General features: G+C 44.3%; 1 protein-coding gene across 1 annotated transcript in view; it reads right to left on the bottom strand.

Moving 5' to 3' along the window:
- Positions 1 to 21,563, bottom strand: part of AKNAD1 (AKNA domain containing 1) — a 135,679-nt gene that overhangs the window by 84,344 nt on the left and 29,772 nt on the right. The window contains 3 exon segments of the mRNA XM_088459806.1: positions 2,178 to 2,275; positions 5,874 to 5,985; positions 11,377 to 11,510. Coding sequence (XP_088315932.1) covers positions 2,178 to 2,275; positions 5,874 to 5,985; positions 11,377 to 11,510 — 344 coding nt within the window.

Genomic DNA, 21,563 nt, shown 5'->3' on the forward strand with positions numbered 1-21,563 from the left:
CCTTGACACTCCAGCTCTTGTGGAACTATATATCCCAGCATGCCCTGCCACAGTTTTAGCATGCCCTAATAGCAAAACTGTAGCAGTGCATCCTGGGTTATGTAGTTCCATAACAGCTGGAGTGTCAAGGTTAGCCAACACTGACCTAGGAAAAACAAAACTGTAAGAAAATGTGATGGACAGAGTTTGAGCTTTGGTCATACATGATAGTATCATCTGCATTAATATCAATTGAACTAAATTTAAAGACTGTTGGTAGGTCATTATAGGTCATTAAAAAATACAAAAAACAGTAATGGTAGTTAGAACCGAGCCTTGAGGGAACCACACGTAACTTCTAGGTGGCCAAATATTGACACTTAGGGGTATATTTAGTAAAGTGCGAGTTTTCAGAAGTAGAGATGATGCCCATAGCAACCAATCAGATTCTAGCTAATATCTTCTAGAATGTGCTAGATAAATGTTAAGTAGAATCTGATTGGTTGCTATGGGCAACATTTTCACTTCCAATAGGGGTTGCTACTGAATAATGGATAGGAGTCGATTTCCAGAATCATAGTTTAATTGCAGTTTAAGAGACTCTTTTTTTATGAGACAGGATAGGTGCCATGGTAGACACAGTGCTTCCAAGCTTCTTTCTTCTATCACTTAAAAAGGTTTCAGAACAAACTTTTGTCAGACTAATGTACTGTATTGGTTTTAAAATAACATGCCTACATATGCTGCAATTTTTGACTCCTAATTACATCTTTTAGTCCTATTAATCACAGTATTTTTGGACCAAAATGACTGCAATCATGATCAGCATCTAATCTAGATATATAGTAAACTTGATCAGTTGATGACAGCATCTGTTCTTGTATGCAGCCGTTGACTAACAATGTTATTGCCAACACGTCTAATTGATCCTTAGGTGTATCTCTAAATCTGAATAATATTCATCCACTTGGAGCTTGGGCTAACTGGCCACAGAGACTAGAGTAAAGCCATCTTTAACATGAGTGTAAGTTTTCAACAACTATACGTAATTACATAGATCCACCATGCTCCCCTGCCCCTCTGCAGCAGGTTGCCATATTAGGAGGTAGGTGTTTCTCTTAGCAGGCAAAGCATCATGAATGACAGTCTGTCAGAAATGCGCTGGGAAAAAGACATTCACTCACTGTCATAGCAACTCAAAGGTAATTTTTTTTAACCTATATGATGTCCCATTAGGACACTGTCCTAAATACGTGAGAGTATCTGGCTGTAATGCATTAGAGGCTAGGGTAGCTAATACTTTACTTTTTAAAATACCTGCAGTAGAATATCATAATACCTGTAACACTGAACAATGGATCTCATTCAGAGTCTCTCGCAAGCGCCGTGCGCTCGCAAGCGGCTCGATGGTTTGCGAACGCGTATGCGCAAGTTTCCTTCTGCGCATCCGCGAACTACTCTGTGCGAGCGCAGCCCGCTTGCTCGCCCAGCAAAGACAGCTCAGTGAAATGAGTGACAGGAAGGCCGTTTGTGGGTGGTAACAGGGGCAGGACACTAGAAACGGGGGAGTGGAGGTACGAACACAGGCGTGCCTGAGTGTTTGAACACCGTTTTAAAGGCGTGCATAATTAACAGGCAGCGTCATAGTACACATCACATGCTTTAAGGCAACCACAAGCGCTGCGATCGCTACCGATGGTGCTCGATGTACCAATGTTTTAATACACGTCCTGGAGATGATGTGTGCAAGTGGGCGTCTCTACATAGGCTAATGGGTATCAGCATACACAGAGCGATCACTCGCACAGCCAAAGTGGGTGTGCTTATGCCTTGGCAAGCGATCGCTTCCCATGGCGTCAGTTTGAAAAATTTGCATACGCTGGATGCGAGCGAGCGGCCGCTTGCGAGAGACTCTGAATGAGGTCCAATTTATTTAATTTAATGGTTCATATCTGAAAATGTCAAATATTTGGGTTCAGCCTTTAATATATTACATGGCTATTACTTCTTGAGCAGAATGTGAAAGCATTTACATACATGAAAAATCTGCATATTGCTCCCTAGCAGGAGTCTTATTTCTTGATTGATTTTGGCAATTTATGGCATAAAAGCTTAAATGTCTTTGAATAATCTGGAACAGACAATATATTAAATGACAAGTACACAGTCTGAGCACTAAAATATATGTCTTGGCTTACCATGAGTCTGGCAATACGAGGACCCTCTCCTCATCTTGACTTATTATTTCTTTCTCGTTGTTGTTTATCATCAGGTCTGTGACATGCTCTGTTTTCCTCTGATCATTAAGAGACATAACGGTTCGTTACTATATTTCAAGTTTCAATATAGGTGCATAATTGTTATATGAGCTTTTGTGAAGTATGTCATAACAAATGAAGGGGCTTATGGGCCCATACACATGCGGAAACACTAGTTTCCACATGTTTTAAGTAACGGGCCCATTCATTATTAGGGTTCCGATGGGGTTTACAAGTATTCAGCAAACTCCGAAAACTAAAAGTTTTCAAAGTTTACTTACGGGATCCAACGATGACTTGGTTCCTTGAGCCCTACTCGTGCCTTGTGGCCGTGTGCATGCATGAACTCATGCAAGTCAGCCGTCTAGAGAGTGGTAAGTATCACTGCTACTTCATTAGAACAGTGATAGGGATCGCGAGTACAGCTGCCTTTCAGAGCAGATGTCCCGGCACTGGGTTAATACTGAATTGCTTCTGTAGTTAACTATCTATCGCCACAATTTACAGCAATTTGGATATTTAATCTGACCACCGATGATGAATGGGCCCCTGTGAGTGGAAATCAAGATACAATTATGTTTTTGTTATTTCCCATATAGCATATTGCTGTGTGTCCAGTATAAGGATTGATAATCTGTTTTGTATATTCATAGTGAGTATTCTGTGCATTAGAACACAGACTAGATCAATGTATCACCTATGCATGAACAGTATGCTCAGTACATAGCCTAACTGTATTTAACATATTGGCATGGTTTCAATAATTATCTCCTGCCATCAGTACAGTAGATACAGAAAAATGCAAGATTTTTTTTCTCCCTTCGGAGGTTTCATGCAGTTGTGTAATTGGAATCTTAGCAGAAGGTGTGAGCACAGGTTTAACTAAATCTTCAAATCCTGTCAGTTTCTGTAACTTAGCAATTGTTATAATGTAATAATGGGTTGATAACCTGCTCAAAGGTAGGAAGTACTTCTAGAAGATGCAAAGATTTAGAACTCTCTATGCTGTGATGAGAATGAATGATGGGGTAAATATACACTCAGCCAATCAGCGCGGTTTATGTTTCACTGGCTGGAGTGTGGGAAAACCACTCTGATTGGTATTGATCTCTACAAGCTATTTAAAATATTTTTTGTTTTATTGCAGGGAGCAGCTAATGGTTTTCATTATGAGACTGGGGGAGGTAATTAGTGGGTTAATAATGTTGGGGCTGATTAATACTGGGGATTCTAAAAGTAATGTTTGTAAAGGGGTTAATTATATCACATTGAATGCAGTTGTTACAATATTGATGGATTAGCTCTCTGCTTTACATGGTGATTACTGTGATGTTTCCTGGATTATTTGGCAGTCACTGCAATGCATGGCGGTCACTGATACTCTCTGCTTAATATGGTGGTCACTGACATTCTCTGCATTATATAGCAGTCACTGCAATGCTCTATGTATTATACGGTTGTCACTGTGATGCTCTATGATTTATATAGTTGCCACTGAAACTCTGTAATCTATGGAGGTCACTGTGATATCCTCTGCATTATATGACGTCATTGTGATGCTCCATGTATATTATGGCAGCCACTGCATTGCTCCTTGTATTATATGGTGGTCACTGAAACATTTTATAATATGTTGATGCTCAATGTGATGTTATCTGTATTATATGGTGGTCAATGTGATATTATCTGCATTATATGGTGGTCAATGTGATGTTATCTGCATTATATGGCAGTCACTACAATGGTCTCTGAATTCTATTGAATAAAATAAAGAGGATTGCTTAAAAATGTTGTATGATACTAGTGTTCATCTAGGTCTGGCGCTGAGCAGGGTGCCAGACCTAGAAAAGGGCACTCTAGCGCACGCATCTGAATAGGGGGCATGTACACGGGAAAAGGGAGCATATCATTAAGATGTGCCCCATTTTCATCACTCTTGGGGGCGTACCCGGCACTTATGGACATGGCGGGCTTCCCCCAAGTGCTCACGTCTCTGTGAATAGATGCCGGAGTATGCGCCCGTCATCCATTTACTGGCGGTGATCACTATACTGTAATTTTCCCCTCCTGCGGGAAATTGAGGCCCACGGATGGGGATGGCACCCGCAGGCTGTTTTAGCAGGGTGTCACCAAGGGGGGCAAAGAGCATTCTGCCCTTTTGAAATATGGCAGGGCTTGGCGCCCAGCTAAAACAGTCTAGCGGGAACATTTTTGAATTAAGGTTTTGGGGAATTATTTTTTTTTACTTCTAGGACACTACTGTTGAAGTACAAGTTCAAGTGGACCTTGGCTTCAAAGTCATGCTAGTGCATACTGGCATTTTAATTCCACAAATGCCAGCATTTTCAGTTGTCAATAGGGGTTTTAAATTATACAATTGCATTGTGTCATTCAGTGTCATTATTTCCACCGCAAGCACTTCACTATGTGCTAGCCACTCACATGGAGCAGACGGTAACTTTTTAACTGTGAAGATGTCAGCTTCTGCTCCTCTATGTTGGTAATTAACTGGGAGTGCAGCACTGGGCTGTGATGTCACAATCTGGCATCACACTTCTAGGAGAACATGCCACTCCACCCCCACTCAACACAAAGTAAAAAGTGAAGGCAGTGATAGCCCCCTAGGTTAAAGGGTAGTACTTGCCAGCCCTTAATATCTTTACTATGGCCTCACACAGTATGCACTACTAGCCTATATTTGATATGGCTGCATCTATACATTGTATTTTGAGTTTGAATGTATGTTAAGATGCATGAAACTCCAAATACACATAAATAACCATCATTTTGTGCCTGTGGTTTTATGTCACTACTATAATGCAGACACTTAGGGACAAATTCAGAGCTGCATGCAAAGCAGTCACATCAGCAGACACCTGTACAAATTATGAGTAAGATGGATCTATGTGGCTGCACCACCCCAATACATCTGCATGTGAAAGCAGTTGTCATCACTATTAGCATGGACTTACACTAGCTCTATCCTGTGTGCAAAACATACATCTGAAATTGTCAAATGTTAGTGGACACTCTGTATAGGCTGCAATTCAGTCCACACACCCACGAGATTGAAGGTAAGCTTATGCTAATTGCAAACGTTGTGTTGCCGCCCAGTTATGCTGATACAGTGGATTTCTGGCTGACCTCCCTGCAACTCTAAATCACTGCAAATCCACAAATATGAGAATATTCACCTCATTTGACTGCGCCGTGAGAAAAATCACAGATGTGGCTTTTTGCGTCAGTGCCGTAATAGGGTGGCAATGTGCAGTGTTCTGACCCAACTCCCTGAGCACATGATTTTATAACGTTGTTCTGAGGGGGCGGGGCAACCAGCACTGGGAATATGGCACACAGGACGCTCCGGTGACTATACAGGCTGCACTGTAGCAGCAATACTGGCTACAGGGTGCCGTTCCTACTTGACAGCACAGCTCTAGTTACAGCCCTGCTTTGCGTGTGGCTTTGAATCAGCTTCTTAGTCACCATTATCATAAAAAATTCTCTGTAAAACAAAACTGCCCATGCAAATTGGAGACAACTGGCAAATATGATATAATATAACACATATTAGTGCATGAGCAATGGCATATATAGAGGTTTAATTACCTCTGAGTAAGGCAATACGTGAGTTACCTGTAGAGTGGTTGGAGATGCAGAAACGTTTAGACTATCATCATTTTGATTTATTTGTTCTTGAATATCTTCTAGTAACATGCCCAGTCTAAATATCTGTCCTTCTATCTCTCTGGAACAAATTAAGCAGATTATATTAGACATTATATGCAGAAATTATATATCAAGCAGATTTACTAGTGCTACAATAATTGAATACTGGCACTTCATCAGGTGTCTGATTGATTGTAGTTGAGATGCAATGCTTACACTAAGAACTGTTATAGTACTCTTCTTGATATGCACTTAATCCATGGTTTGGCAACATTATCCCTCTAGTTGCAAATAAACTACAGTATGAAGCACAGCCATCCACAGCAAAAGTAATTTAGTAATGGATAAAATGTTGAAGGCTTTCAGTTGTTGGTAGGCTCTAACCGAAAAGGGGTCAGTTATTACAAATTGAATTGCAAAAACATTTCTCTCTATCCAGGAATACATGTCTAGCTAGGAGACTGATGATAAATATTATTTCCAGCCAGTGCCGCAGCTAGTGCTCCCGATGCCTGCTGCAGGCCATGCCTCCTCCACATGATGTCACGTGGAGGGGGCGTGGCCTACACCCAGTGGTGTAGGATGCTCCAGACGGTCACAATGCTGCCCTTACAGCATTGCTGTAATCGGCACTGCTGCACTGCTGCCGAGATTCTGGCAGCAGGGTGCCATTACAGGTACCCTGCTAGCCAGATGCAGTAGCTGTGGGTGAGCGGCAGTGCCGCCCACAGAGCGCTGGGCTCTGTGCGGCCGCATCGCTTGCACACCCCTAGTTATGGCCCTGAATCCAGCTTATGTTCCCAGGTGCCGTTGCACAAAGTGCAGGGCTCTGATGGTGGCACCGTCGCTGCCCCACTGGAACAGCATCCTGCAGTCAGGATTACTGCTGCAGTGCCGTCCGGAGCCTCCTTTGGAAGCACCAGACAGACACCCTGCAGCCTGTACAGCTGCTTGGAGCATCCTCAGGACACACTGAACAGTGCTGCACTTACCGGTACTTTCAGCCCCAACCCCTCTGCGCGACATTATGACATCATGCTCTCAGGGGGCAGGGCGCACTGCAGCCCTGTTACACCGCTGCATGTTTCTAATTGCAGTCATTATGTTGGGTTGAAAATCTTACTGGAATAACTCCTGTTACCTGAAATAGGATATCAGCCTGAATTTATCTGTTGAAAACTTAAGACATACTTTTGCTGCCTTTTGATAGAAATGTTGTGGAAAAAATTACATGCTGAACAATGGGCCTGATTCAGAGTTATACACTTTTGCACAGCAGCTGTGTCTTTGGACAATAATATACGAATGTCTGTAGAAGGCGTCTGAAGGAATAAAGACGCAGAACTGGATCAACATCGCAACCATCGGTCATGATGTTTGCATAAAGGGCACCTCCTGCCCACTTGCAAGGCTAGTAAATCTGCATTAAGACACATACACTGGCCTCGGCACTCCCAGAAAATGGAGTCGACACTCCCCATTTTCTGGCAGTGCCATCCCATCCCTGCCCCACCCCCAAATGGTCGCAGCATGTCAATCATTCTGCAGCTTGGGGGCAGTGCATGCGACAACATAGGACCCGTTTGGCACATGTGCAGAATGGCTCATACGCATGCACAGTCCCCCCTGCATTCAGAGATTTACGCTAACCGTTTGCATACATCTCTGAATAAGGCCCAATAGTTTTAAACATAGAAATAATCAGGGCTGTGAAGGTTTATTGGAGCAGCAATTTGGACACCCCTGCAAAGATATAGCCAGCTATGCATGTATAAATAGCACATTGTCTGATGAAGTGAACAGTTTCACGAATTGCGTTAAATGTACTGCTGTAATTGAAGTGTCAGGAGACAACTACCTCATGTGATCTAATAAAGATTTAATCATGTGGATAAATAACTTGTAAATGATTATCCCTAGAGTAAGGAAAAGAACCCCAATGAGGCGCAGATTAATTAAAGCATTAAATAAATTAGCAGCTATGTTGAGGAGTGTCAAACCTCAGATATTCTAAACATAAGGATAGACAACCACAAAGATGATACACAACAGGGTTGGACTAGCCCACAAGGGTACAGGGGAAATCCCCGGTGGGCCCCACTGCCTGAGGGCCCCAGCCCTACTCTAGGGGTAGAGCAAGGTCATGGATGAATTTGTGTGTTTGGTTTGTTTCTAGGGAAACGACACAAAGATTAGCCCTCTTGCCAATCTAAGTGGGTGGTCTTGACACACCCCTGTCCCCTCTATTATAATGGGGCCCTATTCTTTGCATGTGCTCTCTAATGGAGGTCCAGGTCCCTCTGTTGTGGCTGGCCACACCCCCTCTGGTGGCTGAGCACACCCTTTAAGCTTTGGCCCCTACCACTACATTCCTTGGTGGGTCCGTCCTGACCCAGTCCAACACTGATACACAGTGCTTAATATAATAAGATATATAATGTATAGAGACTGAAATGAAAGTCTGTAGCAATTTTAATGATCTAAAATGTTTATGCAATTAAACTGCAGGAATCAGAACATGTATAGGGATATGCAGTCATGCAACATATACAGTTTAAAAATTGGGAGCAGATATGATGTTTTATCAGTGCGGAAGAATATAAGTGCAAGCTGGAGTCCAACATGAATGCCCTCCTGAAACGGAGGTCTCCTAGGATGCTTGTGATTAGCTGGAAATATGATCCACACTGAAACTTGGTAGCTCCGTGTCCCATGCTCCTATCTCGAGCAGTACCAATCCAGTACAAAGTCACAGTGAAAGTGTAATTAAATAGCGACAGTGATAACACTGCACGCCGCCCGGACCAAAAAACCTCTATGATGTAAGGATTCCCAGTGGTGAGCTCACCTGATGTAGTACCCAGCCGGCATCAAATCCTGGATCACCAGTGCTGTTTGGCCGGGGTTGATATAAGGTAGAGTACGTTGCTGCCAATCATAGCCGACCTCAAGTTTTCAAATAACTGTACTGCTGGAATGATGTATGAGGCTGTCCGGGCCAAATACTGGGTTCAATACAGACTACAGCTCTAAGTGTGTGGAGTTTGTATATTCTCCCTGTGCTTGCGTGGGTGTCCACCAGGTACTTTCACTGTGAGTTTGTTCTGGATTGGTACCGCTCAAGATAGGAGCGTGGGACACGGAGCTACCAAGTTTCAGTGTGGATCATATTTCCAGCTAATCACAAGCATCCTAGGAGACCTCCGTTTCAGGAGGGCATTCATGTTGGACTCCAGCTTGCACTTATATTCTTCCGCACTGATAAAACATCATATCTGGTCTCGATTTTTAAACTGTATATGTTGCATGACTGCATATCCCTATACATGTTCTGATTCCTAAATTTTAATTGCATAATTGTTTTATATCATTAAAATTGCTACAGACTTTCATTTCCGTCTCTATACATTATATATCTTATATTATATTAAGCGCTGATCACGATGGTGATCCCATCCTGCGACCTCGTTCACAGTGCTGGGATCGCAAATGCAGAAGAGGGTGTCATACATCTCCTGCTGCATTTGCATATTAGAGAAGCCTTGACGTGGCCCACGTCAAGGCTATATTTGCAATGTACTTGCAAATATATGCAACAATGATCTCAGAATTTCTATTATTTTTTGCCTTTTTTTTTTTGCAGTGTGTTGGAACATTTTTTTTCTTTTTTCTAGCCTAGAGTAAACCTCCTTACAACCGCCTTTGAAAAACTAAGTTGATCATGAGCAACCACTATTTTGTATTGCATTTGCATATTAGCAAGGACGGGATTGCAAGCTGACCCCCTATGTCAGACCAAAGTTTCAGTGGAGATAAAATCACATTGAGACATTTACAATGTCACAGATTCACACTGAGTCTCAAAATAAAGAAAGATATACGATTACTGTATCAGAAGTCATGTATCATACCCTGTAACAATATGTAGCCGAACAAAGCTAAATGTAGATGAGGGGAACTGGAATAGGTACAAGAAAGTCTCTTACAACATTTATCCTCCCTGCGTTATAAGCCGAGTTACACATAACGCGCGAACACCGTGTGACTCGGTAGCACCGAGTGACTTTTTGTGCAACTTTTCCCCTTCAAATGTGTCTCATCGATGCGAATATTACGCACATGCAGCTTCTGCTAATTAAAATGGTATGTGGCATGCCTATATTCTGTGTGCAACTGTGGGTATATCTGACTGCGAAATGTGGCTGTGAGACAGTAACATAGGGTTTCGCATACAGATACACCCGGAGTAGTACATAGAATACAGGCATGCCACATATCATTTTAATAAGCAGAAGCTGCTTGTGCATCCTATCTGAATCGCTGTGCAAATAATATGCATTTGAAGGGAAAAAGTCAAACGAAAATACGATCAGCGCTACCGAGTCACTTCACGGCATGGTGCGACTAGAAGGGCTGTTTAATGCGCAAGGAGGCTAGATGTATGAAGACACATCTGTATGTTAACTTAAAACTGCAAAGTGATAGGAGAACGGGAAAGTGAGTAGCTATAACGGTAAGGGGAGAACACTGTTGAAATAAACAGACACTGGGCCTGATTCAGAGTTAGAAATAGAGTAAGAAATAACAAGTAACTGTGTACCTGGACAAGCCATGTTGGAATAAAAGAGGTGCAATGTGGGGTAAATACTGGCTGCTTTTGTATGTAGCCCACAAATGCTGGAGAGATTTATGCACTGCAATTTAGATGTCAGTTAGGACACACTCCTCCCAAATCTAAATCTGATTTAAACATTTTAAATCTGCCCAACCATGGTTTTGGCCAACATGCACAGTTATTTGCTCATTCTTACTCTATTCCCAACTCTGAATCAGGCCCACTATTCAGTGTGGGATTCGGCCTCAGCATGTTGGGTCCAAGGTGACTATGCTGCCACAAAATTCTCTGGGGTATCATGCAGAGTTGCTGTAATGTGCTTAAACCCTCTTTAAGTGCATCCTTTTCATCCATGTGTAAAATGTATTTATTTATTCAAGATGTTTTCTAAAGTTCCCATCTAAAGCTGGGTACACACTAGACGATATGTCGTCCAATCCGGCAGATCAGAGTGAAATATCGAGCACATCATCTCGTGTGTACCCGTTATGTACCCTGACGATGTGCGTTCCCATGCATCATCAGCGACAACCTTCGTCGGCCCTGCACGCAGGTATGACAGGGGATATTGTTAGCTAGGGCCATGCAGCCGAATGCAGCATGGCCCCCGCTGTGCTCCCGGCATCGGCAAGTGTGTATGTACTTGCTGATCCCGTCTACTCCACAGGGTACCGTTGGTGAAGATGTCAAGCACACTAGTGTGTACATGGCTTTAGTCTCTGTATACGTTTATAAGTGGACAATAACCAAGATTTACAATACACTTTACAATACATTTTGTCTGTGTTTCTCAAAGACTATCACTACGTACATTGTATATGACACAGTGTTTGAATTTGTAAACTCTGACCATACCTTTCTAAGTCAAATTCTCCCACTGTTTGGGATTTTGTCCTGTACATCTGCAGCTGCAGATCACGATGCTTTTCTTTGGTGGACAAGTAATTGAGTTCCAGACTCTGCAAGCAGGATTTCAAGTTTTGGAAAGTCTATACGCATAAAAAATGACATAACATGCTAATTAGAGCTTGTAATATATTTGAATGCAGTATGTTGCCTGCTATTTCCTCTTTGTAATGCCTAGGTATGTTTTACTGAGTACACATTACAGCTTTTATTAGGCAAGCAAACAACAAAATATATTGTCTAAATGGTCGTGCGCCTCAGATGGATAGTGAGGGGCCTGCGAATGAGGTGCCTGGTATTTCTAAGCACAAACCCCTGTAACTGCATTTAATAAAATGTGTCTCTAAACTCTCTACTGGTACAAACCTTGGAAACTGACATTTTGCTATAACTTTACTGAATTTCTTTACAGTTTCTGTAAACATTCTTACTGGTCATCCACATAACATGGGAATTTAAAATAACTTCAGTAACCGATATACTGTACATCTTTTTAACTTGAACTATGAACATACACTAGAATTAGATTAAATTATAAAAACAATTTGTAACACACGCTAATTATAGAGATCGGACAATGTCTGTCATAAGCACTGACAAAACCTAATACTTTACCCTTGCTTTTAACAGAGCATTCATAGAGCATACCTCCCTATTTGAGGGCTCTAGGTAAACACACTACGGGGTCAATGTAAAACAGAGGCACTATAAATATAAAATGGATAAATTGATACTTCCCTTAGGTATTTGATGCTGTGATCGGAAGAAATCTTTGACATCAAATAAAAATGTGAATATGAAAGAGAAATAACTTACAATAGTTTAAAAACCAATCATAAGACCATACATCAGTGTTGAGGAAACTGTAAAATAATAGGATATTATTTTAGTGTTTCCTCAACACTGATGTGTGGTGTTATGTAAGGTTTTACACTATCTTCTTTATCTTCTATATTCACATGTTCATTTGATGTCAAATCTTTCTTTAGATTCAAGCATCAAAAACTTAAGGTGAGTGTCAATTTGTCCATTTTATTTTTATAGCGCCTGTGTTTTACATTGACCCTTTGTGTGTTTTAGTTTTGTTTTGAGGTCTTTTTGGGGGGAGGACACTGGTCATTAGAACTAGGGCTACACTTTATTTATTTTGTGTGCCAGTTAGGACTCTCTACTCATTTACCAATATTTGAGGGCTCTGTCTAACTGTTATGATTTGGAGGACTGTATTGTCCCAATTACTGGGCAGCTGGTGGGGTATTTACATTCAGTGCTGCTCTGCATAATAGAGTAACAGTGAAGTATGTGCGGCAGTAAAGTATGGTAGGAAGGCCACTTTAGAGGGATAAGAGTCAGCCTAGCGCTTATTAGAGCTAAGCAGTCCCCCATGTGATGCTGCCATGCTCCACTATTATGTGGCACCACCACCTGTCCCGATCTGCACACTTACAGTGTTGGGAGGTGTAACTACACAAAGCAAAGTAAAGCAAACTCTTGTAAGAGTGTACATGTCCACACACTTTCATTATGTATTGTACTATCTGTGGCAGGGCCGGATTAAGGCTTGTGGGGGCCCCAGGGCAACTAAGTTGCCGGGGCCCCCTTCAAGCCACACAGAGCCGAGCTCAGCCATGCCCCCAGTAGCAGTCCCCCCTCAACAGTAGTCCCCCCAGGAGTACCCCTAGTAATAATCACCCTCTATGCTGTGTCCCCCAGTAGTGGTCGCAGCAGTGTACATTGCCCCCAGTAGTATCCCCAGCAGTGCCCCTAGTAGTACCCCCAGCAGTGTCCCTAGTAATAGTCCAATCCCCCCCAGCAGTGCCCCTAGTAGTACCCCCATAAGTCCCTAGTAGTAGTCCTTTCCCCCCCCCACAGCAGTGCCCCTAGTAGTAGTCATCCTTTCCCCCCAGCAGTGCCCCTAGTAGTACTTCCCCCCCCACAGCAGTGCCCCTAGTAGTACTTCCCCCCCCACAGCAGTGCCCCTAGTAGTACTTCAACCCCACAGCAGTGCCCCTAGTAGTACTTCCCCCCCCACAGCAGTGCCCCTAGTAGTACTTCCCCCCCACAGCAGTGCCCCTAGTAGTACTTCCCCCCCACAGCAGTGCCCCTAGTAGTACTTCCCCCCACCCCCACACAGCAGTGCCCCTAGTAGTACTTCCCCCCCCACAGCAGTGCCCCTAGTAGTACTTCCCCCCCCCACAGCAGTGCCCCTAGTAATACTTCCCCCCCCACAGCAGTGCCCCTAGTAGTACTCCCCCCCCCCACAGCAGTGCCCCTAGTAGTACTTCCCCCCCACCCCCACACAGCAGTGCCCCTAGTAGTAGTCCAAATGCAGCAGTGCCCTTAGGAGAAGTTGTCCCCACCCCCAGACACACACACTGAAAAAAAAAAATTCTCCACTTACCTTGAGCCCCGCTCCGGCATCTGCTCTTCCGTCCGGCATCCTCCCAGGCCGGCCCGCTCTGCATGATGGGAGAGACGTCAGCGTCTCTCCCATCAGCCACTGCGGGAGCCGGAAGACGGAGGCTCCGGCAGTGGGCCGCAGCGCAGCAGCCGATGAGAGTCCATGTGACTCTCATCGGCTGCTAAAACAAACGCACAGCTGCTGGCGCCGGCGGCTGTGTGTTTGTGCTGTGTAGTGCGGACGGCACTTATGTGCCGTCCACACTACCGCCCTGCCCCAAGCTGATGCAGCAGCACTGACTGTGCTGCTGCATTCAGTAGTGTGGGGGCCCTCTATGTGCGGGGGCCCAGCAGGGCCGGATTAAGGGAGGGGCGACAGGGGCGGTCGTCCCTGGGCCCCCACACATAGAGGGCCCCCACACTACTGAATGCAGCAGCACAGTCAGTGCTGCTGCATCAGCTTGGGGCAGGGCGGTAGTGTGGACGGCACATAAGTGCCGTCCGCACTACACAGCACAAACACACAGCCGCCGGCGCTGTTAGCTGTGCGTTTGTTTTAGCAGCTGATGAGAGTCACACGGACTCTCATCGGCTATTGCGCTGCGGCCCACTGCCGGAGCCTCCGTCTTCCGCCTCCCGCTGTGGCTGATGGGAGAGACGATGACGTCTTTCCCATCATGCAGAGCGGGCTGGCCAGGGAGGACGCCGGACGGAAGAGCAGATGCCGGAGCGGGGCTCAAGGTAAGTGGAGAATTTTTTTTTTTCAGTGTGTGTGTCTGGGGGTGGGGACAACTACTCCTGGGGGCACTGCTGCATTTGGACTACTATAGGGGCACTGCTGTGTGGGGGTGGGGGGGAAGTACTACTAGGGGCACTGTTGTGGGGGGGGAGTACTACTAGGGGCACTGCTGTGGGGGGGGGAAGTACTACTAGGGGCACTGCTGTGGGGGGGGAAGTACTACTAGGGGCACTGCTGTGGGGGGGAAGTACTACTAGCGGCACTGCTGTGGGGTGGGAAGTACTACTAGGGGCACTGCTGGGGGGGGAAAGGATGACTACTACTAGGGGCACTGCTGTGGGGGGGGAAGGACTTCTACTAGGGACTTATGGGGGTACTACTAGGGGCACTGCTGGGGGGGGATTGGACTATTACTAGGGACACTGCTGGGGGTACTACTAGGGGCACTGCTGGGGATACTACTGGGGGCAATGTACACTGCTGCGACCACTACTGGGGGACACAGCATAGAGGGTGATTACTACTAGGGGTACTCCTGGGGGGACTACTGTTGAGGGGGGACTGCTACTGGGGGCATGGCTGGGCTCGGCTCTGTGTGGCTTGAAGGGGGCCCCCGCAACTTAGTTGCCCTGGGGCCCCCACAAGCCTTAATCCGGCCCTGGGGCCCAGGGACGACCGCCCCTGTCGCCCCTCCCTTAATCCGGCCCTGATCTGTGGTAAAGCTTTAGGAACACTTATAGAAAACCTGATCAAACTTCCATTTAATTGAGCCTTAACATAGTTAGTTTTTACCATTTTGGAGCATAGGAAGAAACAGCTTAGAAAGTAGGGTTGGTTGGAGACCAACACATGGTGCTCATTTAGGCAAAGTAAGACAAGTTTATCTAATATCTGATAATGAGGAGTAAACACTTGCGTTTCATCTATTTATACACATTATAATAACAGCTATGCTAAACTTGCAAGTGCAAACACATGAGTACACAGATGCCAACAGGAAAACAGTTTGGAAAAATAAGTTTAACTTTTTCCAAAGAGAACATCTTGGAAAAGCACAAGAACACATTGTAGGATATTCTGGCCACTAATTACAGTGTAAACACAACATGTTGGCCAAAAACTATACATAATCATACAGTGTTCGTGGAGAAGACACAACACTGATGACTACAGTAATAAAAAAGGAATCAAATAAATTACAAGGTAAAACAGTAAAAGTAATGGGAAAATGTACCATTAAATTCCCATTTCTTTACAAAATACTTGGTTTGATTTAAAAAAGTATTTATTTTGCAACCTTAATTTTCCCACATTTGCTTGCTGAAATGAATCCCATTTGAGCCACTCTTTCCATACATACATTGTTACGCTATTAATAATAAATATTTAATTTGGATGCCTCTGCTTAAAAAAAGACATTACATTGTATTGCAGGATGGGTTTAAACTGCCACCCTATTGTACTATGCTATATACAGTTTCTCTGGAACCAGTTAATTACAACTCTATCAGCTGTGCATCCCCCACATCAGGGACATGTGTATCCAAAGAATAACACATTATCTACATATAGATGTAGGTCCTTGCTCATGTATACTCTTATCAGAGCTGTCCTGTTAAACACACCACTTGAATACATTTTTATAAATAGGGCCAGAGGGATGTAGTTAACAACCCGGCGGACGTGATGCTGGCGGTCGACATATCTCCACCGGCACCCCGCTGCTGGGCAAAATGCCAACGCCGCTATCTCTGCACGAATCAGGATACCAGAAATCCTGACAGCCGGCATCCCGATCATAAGAGACCGGAGGCAGGTAAGTATGAACCGCGGCGGGGGGGTTAGGTTTAGGCATGTCCTGGGGGGGACTTAGGGTTAGGCACCCCCCAGGGAGGGTTAGGGTTGGAGGGGGAGAGTGGGGGATAGCGTTAGGCACCACCAGGAGAGGATAGGGTTAGGCACACACACCCCGCGCGAGGGTTAGGTTTAGGGTGCGGGAAGGGGGGTTAGGTATAGGCACCCCCAAGGAGACTTAGGGTTAGGCACCACCCCAGGAGTTTTTGGGTTAGGCACCACCAAGAGAGGCTTGGGAAGGGGAGAGGGGCTGAGTTAAGAAACTTACCTTCATTCGTTGGGATCTCCTCTTGTCAGGCTTCCGCACTTCAATCCCATTCCAGGCCAGAATTCTAGCCCCTTTAACCCATCTAGATTGCTTCTCTTATCAGTGCATGAGGATCAGCCTGGTGATTTAATTTTCCATTCACTATAGTGCCAAGGAGGGAGGGTATAGCCATAGCCAGGAGGTTTCAGCTATCAGTGACTCTGCTCTAGGGCTACTGGGTCTGGACTAGGACATTTTATATTTTTATATCCCAACCTTATTGACTTCTAGGAACATGTTGCCAAGGTCTTGTGTTCCTTCACAGCCAAATTTTGCTCCAAACGGTTTAGCCACATCCTAATGATAAAACCCTGGCAGCATAAACTGATGGAGCCTTCTAAGCTGCACTACAGCACTTTGTCTCCTGGGACTTCTATTCAGAAGAAACCATATAGCACTGCTGAAATTCCTCTGGGGCTCTCCACTGAACCACCAAGTAGACTGTCTATCTCAATCGCTGATGTGTCTTGTGGGATGTAGATATGAGACCGGCGGCCGCGATTCCACCTGTCTCAATACCGACAAGAAAATCCCGGCAAGGGACTTAAGATAGGCGTCAAATAACGACGCCTATGTTAATCAACAAGGTAAGACCAGGGCGCCCTTAGCGTTAGCCACGGGGGGAAGGGTTAGGTTTAAGGAGCATAGTGGGGTTAGGGTTAGGTTTTCTGAGGGGGGTTAGGCACCCCCGGGCGGAGGTTAGGGTTAGGCACCCTCCCTGGAGGGTTTGGTTTAGGGTGCGGTAAGGGGGGGTTAGGATTAGGCACCCCCGGGGGGAGGTTAAGGTTAGGCCCCACTAAGGGAGGGTTAGGGTGGGGAGAGGAGTAGGGATAGAGTACTTACCTGCCCTGTCGGGCTGCCGGTGTCGGGATATGAACCGGGACTTCTTACCCATTCCGTGTCTGGTGCCCGGGCTCAGAAGATATACAAATGTGGACAAAGTTGAAGAACCCATATTTTTTCTGAAATAACTTTAAAAAAAGTTATTGCCATCTATCATTATTTATTTCATATTTAATAGGAATCCGACTTTGCATTTTGTTTTTGAATTAACAGAATGTTTTAAATACTAAAACATTTGAAAATGGCATGTACAAAAATGATGGGACCCTTAACCTAATATTTTGTTGCACATCCTTTAGAGGCAATCATTGCAATCAGGTGATTTCTGTAGCTCTCAATCAGACTTCTGCACCTGTCCGCTTTTAGTTTGATAGGTGCCTTCTCCAGACACAAGTCTGCATGTTTTATCTCTTTCCATAGATGTTTGATAAGGTTCAGATCAGGGCTCATAGGAGGTCACTTCAGATTAGTCTAATGTATTGTTCTTCACCATTTTTGGGTGGTTTTAGCTGTGTGTTTTGGATCATTATCCTTTTGGAGTACCTATGACATGTGACTGAGACAGAGCTTTCGAACAGTATATTCCACTCCAGAATGCCCATGGACTTTAAACTTCTTAATAATATTTGCAACTCTAGTCACAGGAACATCAGGCTGCTTGGTGGTGGTCTTATAGGCTTTACCTTTAACATGTTTGTCTATCATTTTCTTTCTGATCTCCTCTGACAACTCTCTCCTTTCTCTTGTCCATGTTCAGTGTGCTGCACACGATGATACCAAACAGCATACTTTCCTGAATTTAAATATGCTGAATGACTGATTAGAAGATTGAAGATGTGTAATGCTAATTCAAGAAAACAAATTTGTCCAGGTCATTTTAGAATATCCTTTGAGAATAAGCAATAATTTATTTATTTTCACAGTTTCTTTGCTTTATTCTATGGCACACCAAAGACTACAGGTATAATGAGACAATAGCTTTTCATTTCATCACCTTTCAGGAGGAATGAAGCATTGCTTCAATGAGCTGTAAGGGTACCAACAAATTGTGTCTATGTCTGAATAGGGTCATTCCATGAAAAATAGGATATGAATAGTGTAATTCAAAATGCTGAATTATTATAATGTGACCTTATAATTTTCAACCTTCCTATTTGAACACTTGAAAGAGTCACATGACTTACAAATCACATGACACCTGGCTGCAATGTTTGTTTCTAGCCTCATGTGCTTTTCCTTTATTTATACTATCACACCTATACAATAGGAATGGCTTCTAACACCTTTCCACAAGCCTGCTTTGCCCTGGAATACTTTGTGTAACTAAATCATCAACTGAAAAGACAAGTTAGCTTATTAGATACTCCTTATTCAAAATATACCTTTTGTACAAGAGAGAAGCAACTGGACATAGCAATGGCCAAATTAAATTAGTCTGCTCATGAATCCCATTATAACTTCTGGATCACACACAGAGTTGAGAAAACAGAAAAATAAAAACTACTTGACCTTCTCTCATCATCAAATGCAATTCATGCTCTCTCATCGATGACCAAATGTATTTTTACACCTCCAGCTTTATGCTTTCACTCCACCCAACACGAGCAGCAGTTCCTATTGATCCAGCACAGGCTTCCATTCTTAAATCCCTTGGCATTTTAAAAAAAACTCAACGGGGCAGTCGTGGGAAGCGAGGACGAAAATCTCTTATCCGCTGTAACCACGTAAGTTCCTTGCCTTCAGGTTCACCAGTCTCATATAGGAGACAAATAGAAGTGGTACCTATCAAACGGCCCTGTGCTTGGAAGAACAGATCATTAAACTCCCGTTCTGTGACTGACATCCCCAGAGCTCCCACACTCAATATAAAGAAAACTACAGGCACTCCGGTATGCCCAATCAGGTCTGTCCTTTGTAATGCCAGATCTATAAGAAACAAGACTGCCACAATTGCTGACCTTATTGAATCTGCAGATCTTCCCTGTATTACAGAGACTTGGCTAGATGAAAATGCAGCACCTATCTTGGAAGCTGCAGTTCCAACAAATTATTCTGTCATTCACAACCCAAGACTTAACCGCAGGGGAGGGGGAGTGGCCATCTGCTTTAGAAAAGCACTTAAACTTATGGTCCACCCAATGGAAATGACTCACTCATTTGAGTGCATCGCTGCTCGGAGTTCTACAGAATTAGGATTTAGTACTTCTCATTTACCGCCCCCCTGGAGATGGAAAGATATTTCTACAAGAATTTGCAGATATTGTTGCTGGACTAGTTCTGGAGCATCAAAGATGGCTGATCCTTGGGGATTTCAATGCATGGGTTGATGATGAGCTCTCACACCTTGGCCAAGATCTCCCATGCACAATGAATGCTCTGGGCCTCACACAAGTCATCCCTTCGGCTACTCATATAAGTGGTCACACTCTTGATCTTGTCTTCCAGATTGGATTAGATGTCTCTGACCTAAATATAAACCCAGTCATGTGGTCAGACCACCACTCAATTCACTTCTCAGTTACAACCCCTCAAAATAGAACTTTACCCATGGAGTTGACAAGGTATCATCCAAGGAGGGGCAAGACTCCCCAGGCTCTTGCAGCAAACCTGGATCTTTCTGCGGTAATGGGGGCCTGTGAAGATCCTTGTTCCCTTGTCCATTACTATAACAGGGACAGCTGCAATGGATATTATTGCCCCTGTGCATATATGACCAACTGTAGACCAGTATCAAACCTTCCTTTTCTAGGAAAGGTCATTGAGAAAGTGGTGGCAATGCAACTGGAAACCCACCTGTCTACCCATGATATTTATGATCCATTCCAGTCAGGATTCAGGAGAAGACATAGCACTGAAACAGCCCTGGTATGTGTGCTTAATGATCTTCTGATGGCAAGAGACAGAGGTGATTGTTCAATCTTAATCCTACTGCATCTCTCAGCAGCATTTGATACTGTGGACCATGGGATTCTAATTGAGTGCCTGAAAAATTTCTGTGGACTGGATGGCACAGTCCTTAGATGGTTCAAATCATTTCTCACTGGCAGGTCACAGAGAGTTTCTTCTGGAGTAAACTCTTCATCACCAGTGTCACTTCCATGCGGTGTCCCACAGGGTTCTATACTATCTCCCATGCTTTTTGCAGTATACATGCTGCCACTGGGTGAAATAATCAGACGTCATGGCCTGGTTTACCACTGCTATGCAGATGATACACAACTGTACCTGTCCTTTGCTCCAGGTACAAAGGATCCAATAACAACCCTAAATGGCTGCCTAGCTGAGCTTCAGGAGTGGATGAGTGCCAGTTGGCTGCGACTGAACCCTGATAAAACAGAGGTTCTTATGATAGGTCACAGGACAGGGCTACAGCATAGCCAACCAACAGGACTTACGCTTGGGGGTTCAGAATTACAAAACACTAAACATGTGCGGAATCTTGGTGTTGTCCTGGATGGTGGCTTGACACTTAAACATCAGGTATCAGCCACAATCAAATCCTCATTCTTTCATCTGAGGAACATAGCCAGAATCAAGCACTTAATTCCCTCAGAAGATCTGCCTAAAGTCATACATGCATTTATATCATCACGCCTAGACTACTGCAACGCCCTCTACCTCGGTCTCCCAGCAAAAGAATTACACCGCTTGCAGATGGTACAAAACGCAGCTGCCAGGCTATTAACCAACCAGCCCCATTCCAGCCACATAACACCCATCCTCTACTCCCTTCACTGGCTGCCTGTCAGACGGCGAATTGCTTTCAAGATTGGATTAATAACTTACAAAGCCTTTCATGACCATGGCCCAGGGTACCTGAAGCAGCTTCTGATTCCCTACTGTCCCACTCGATTACTGCGATCCGTTGACGAAGGACTATTAACAGTACCTAGAATCTCATGGAATTCTTCTGGGGGTCGAGCTTTCAGTTTTGTTGCTCCAACCTTATGGAACTCACTTCTCCGCACAGTTCAAGAGGCCTCCACTCTAGAA

The sequence above is a fragment of the Taudactylus pleione genome, unplaced genomic scaffold (genome assembly GCF_031769625.1).
Source record: "Taudactylus pleione unplaced genomic scaffold, aTauple2 ptg000936l, whole genome shotgun sequence".
Lineage (NCBI taxonomy): Eukaryota > Metazoa > Chordata > Amphibia > Anura > Myobatrachidae > Taudactylus > Taudactylus pleione.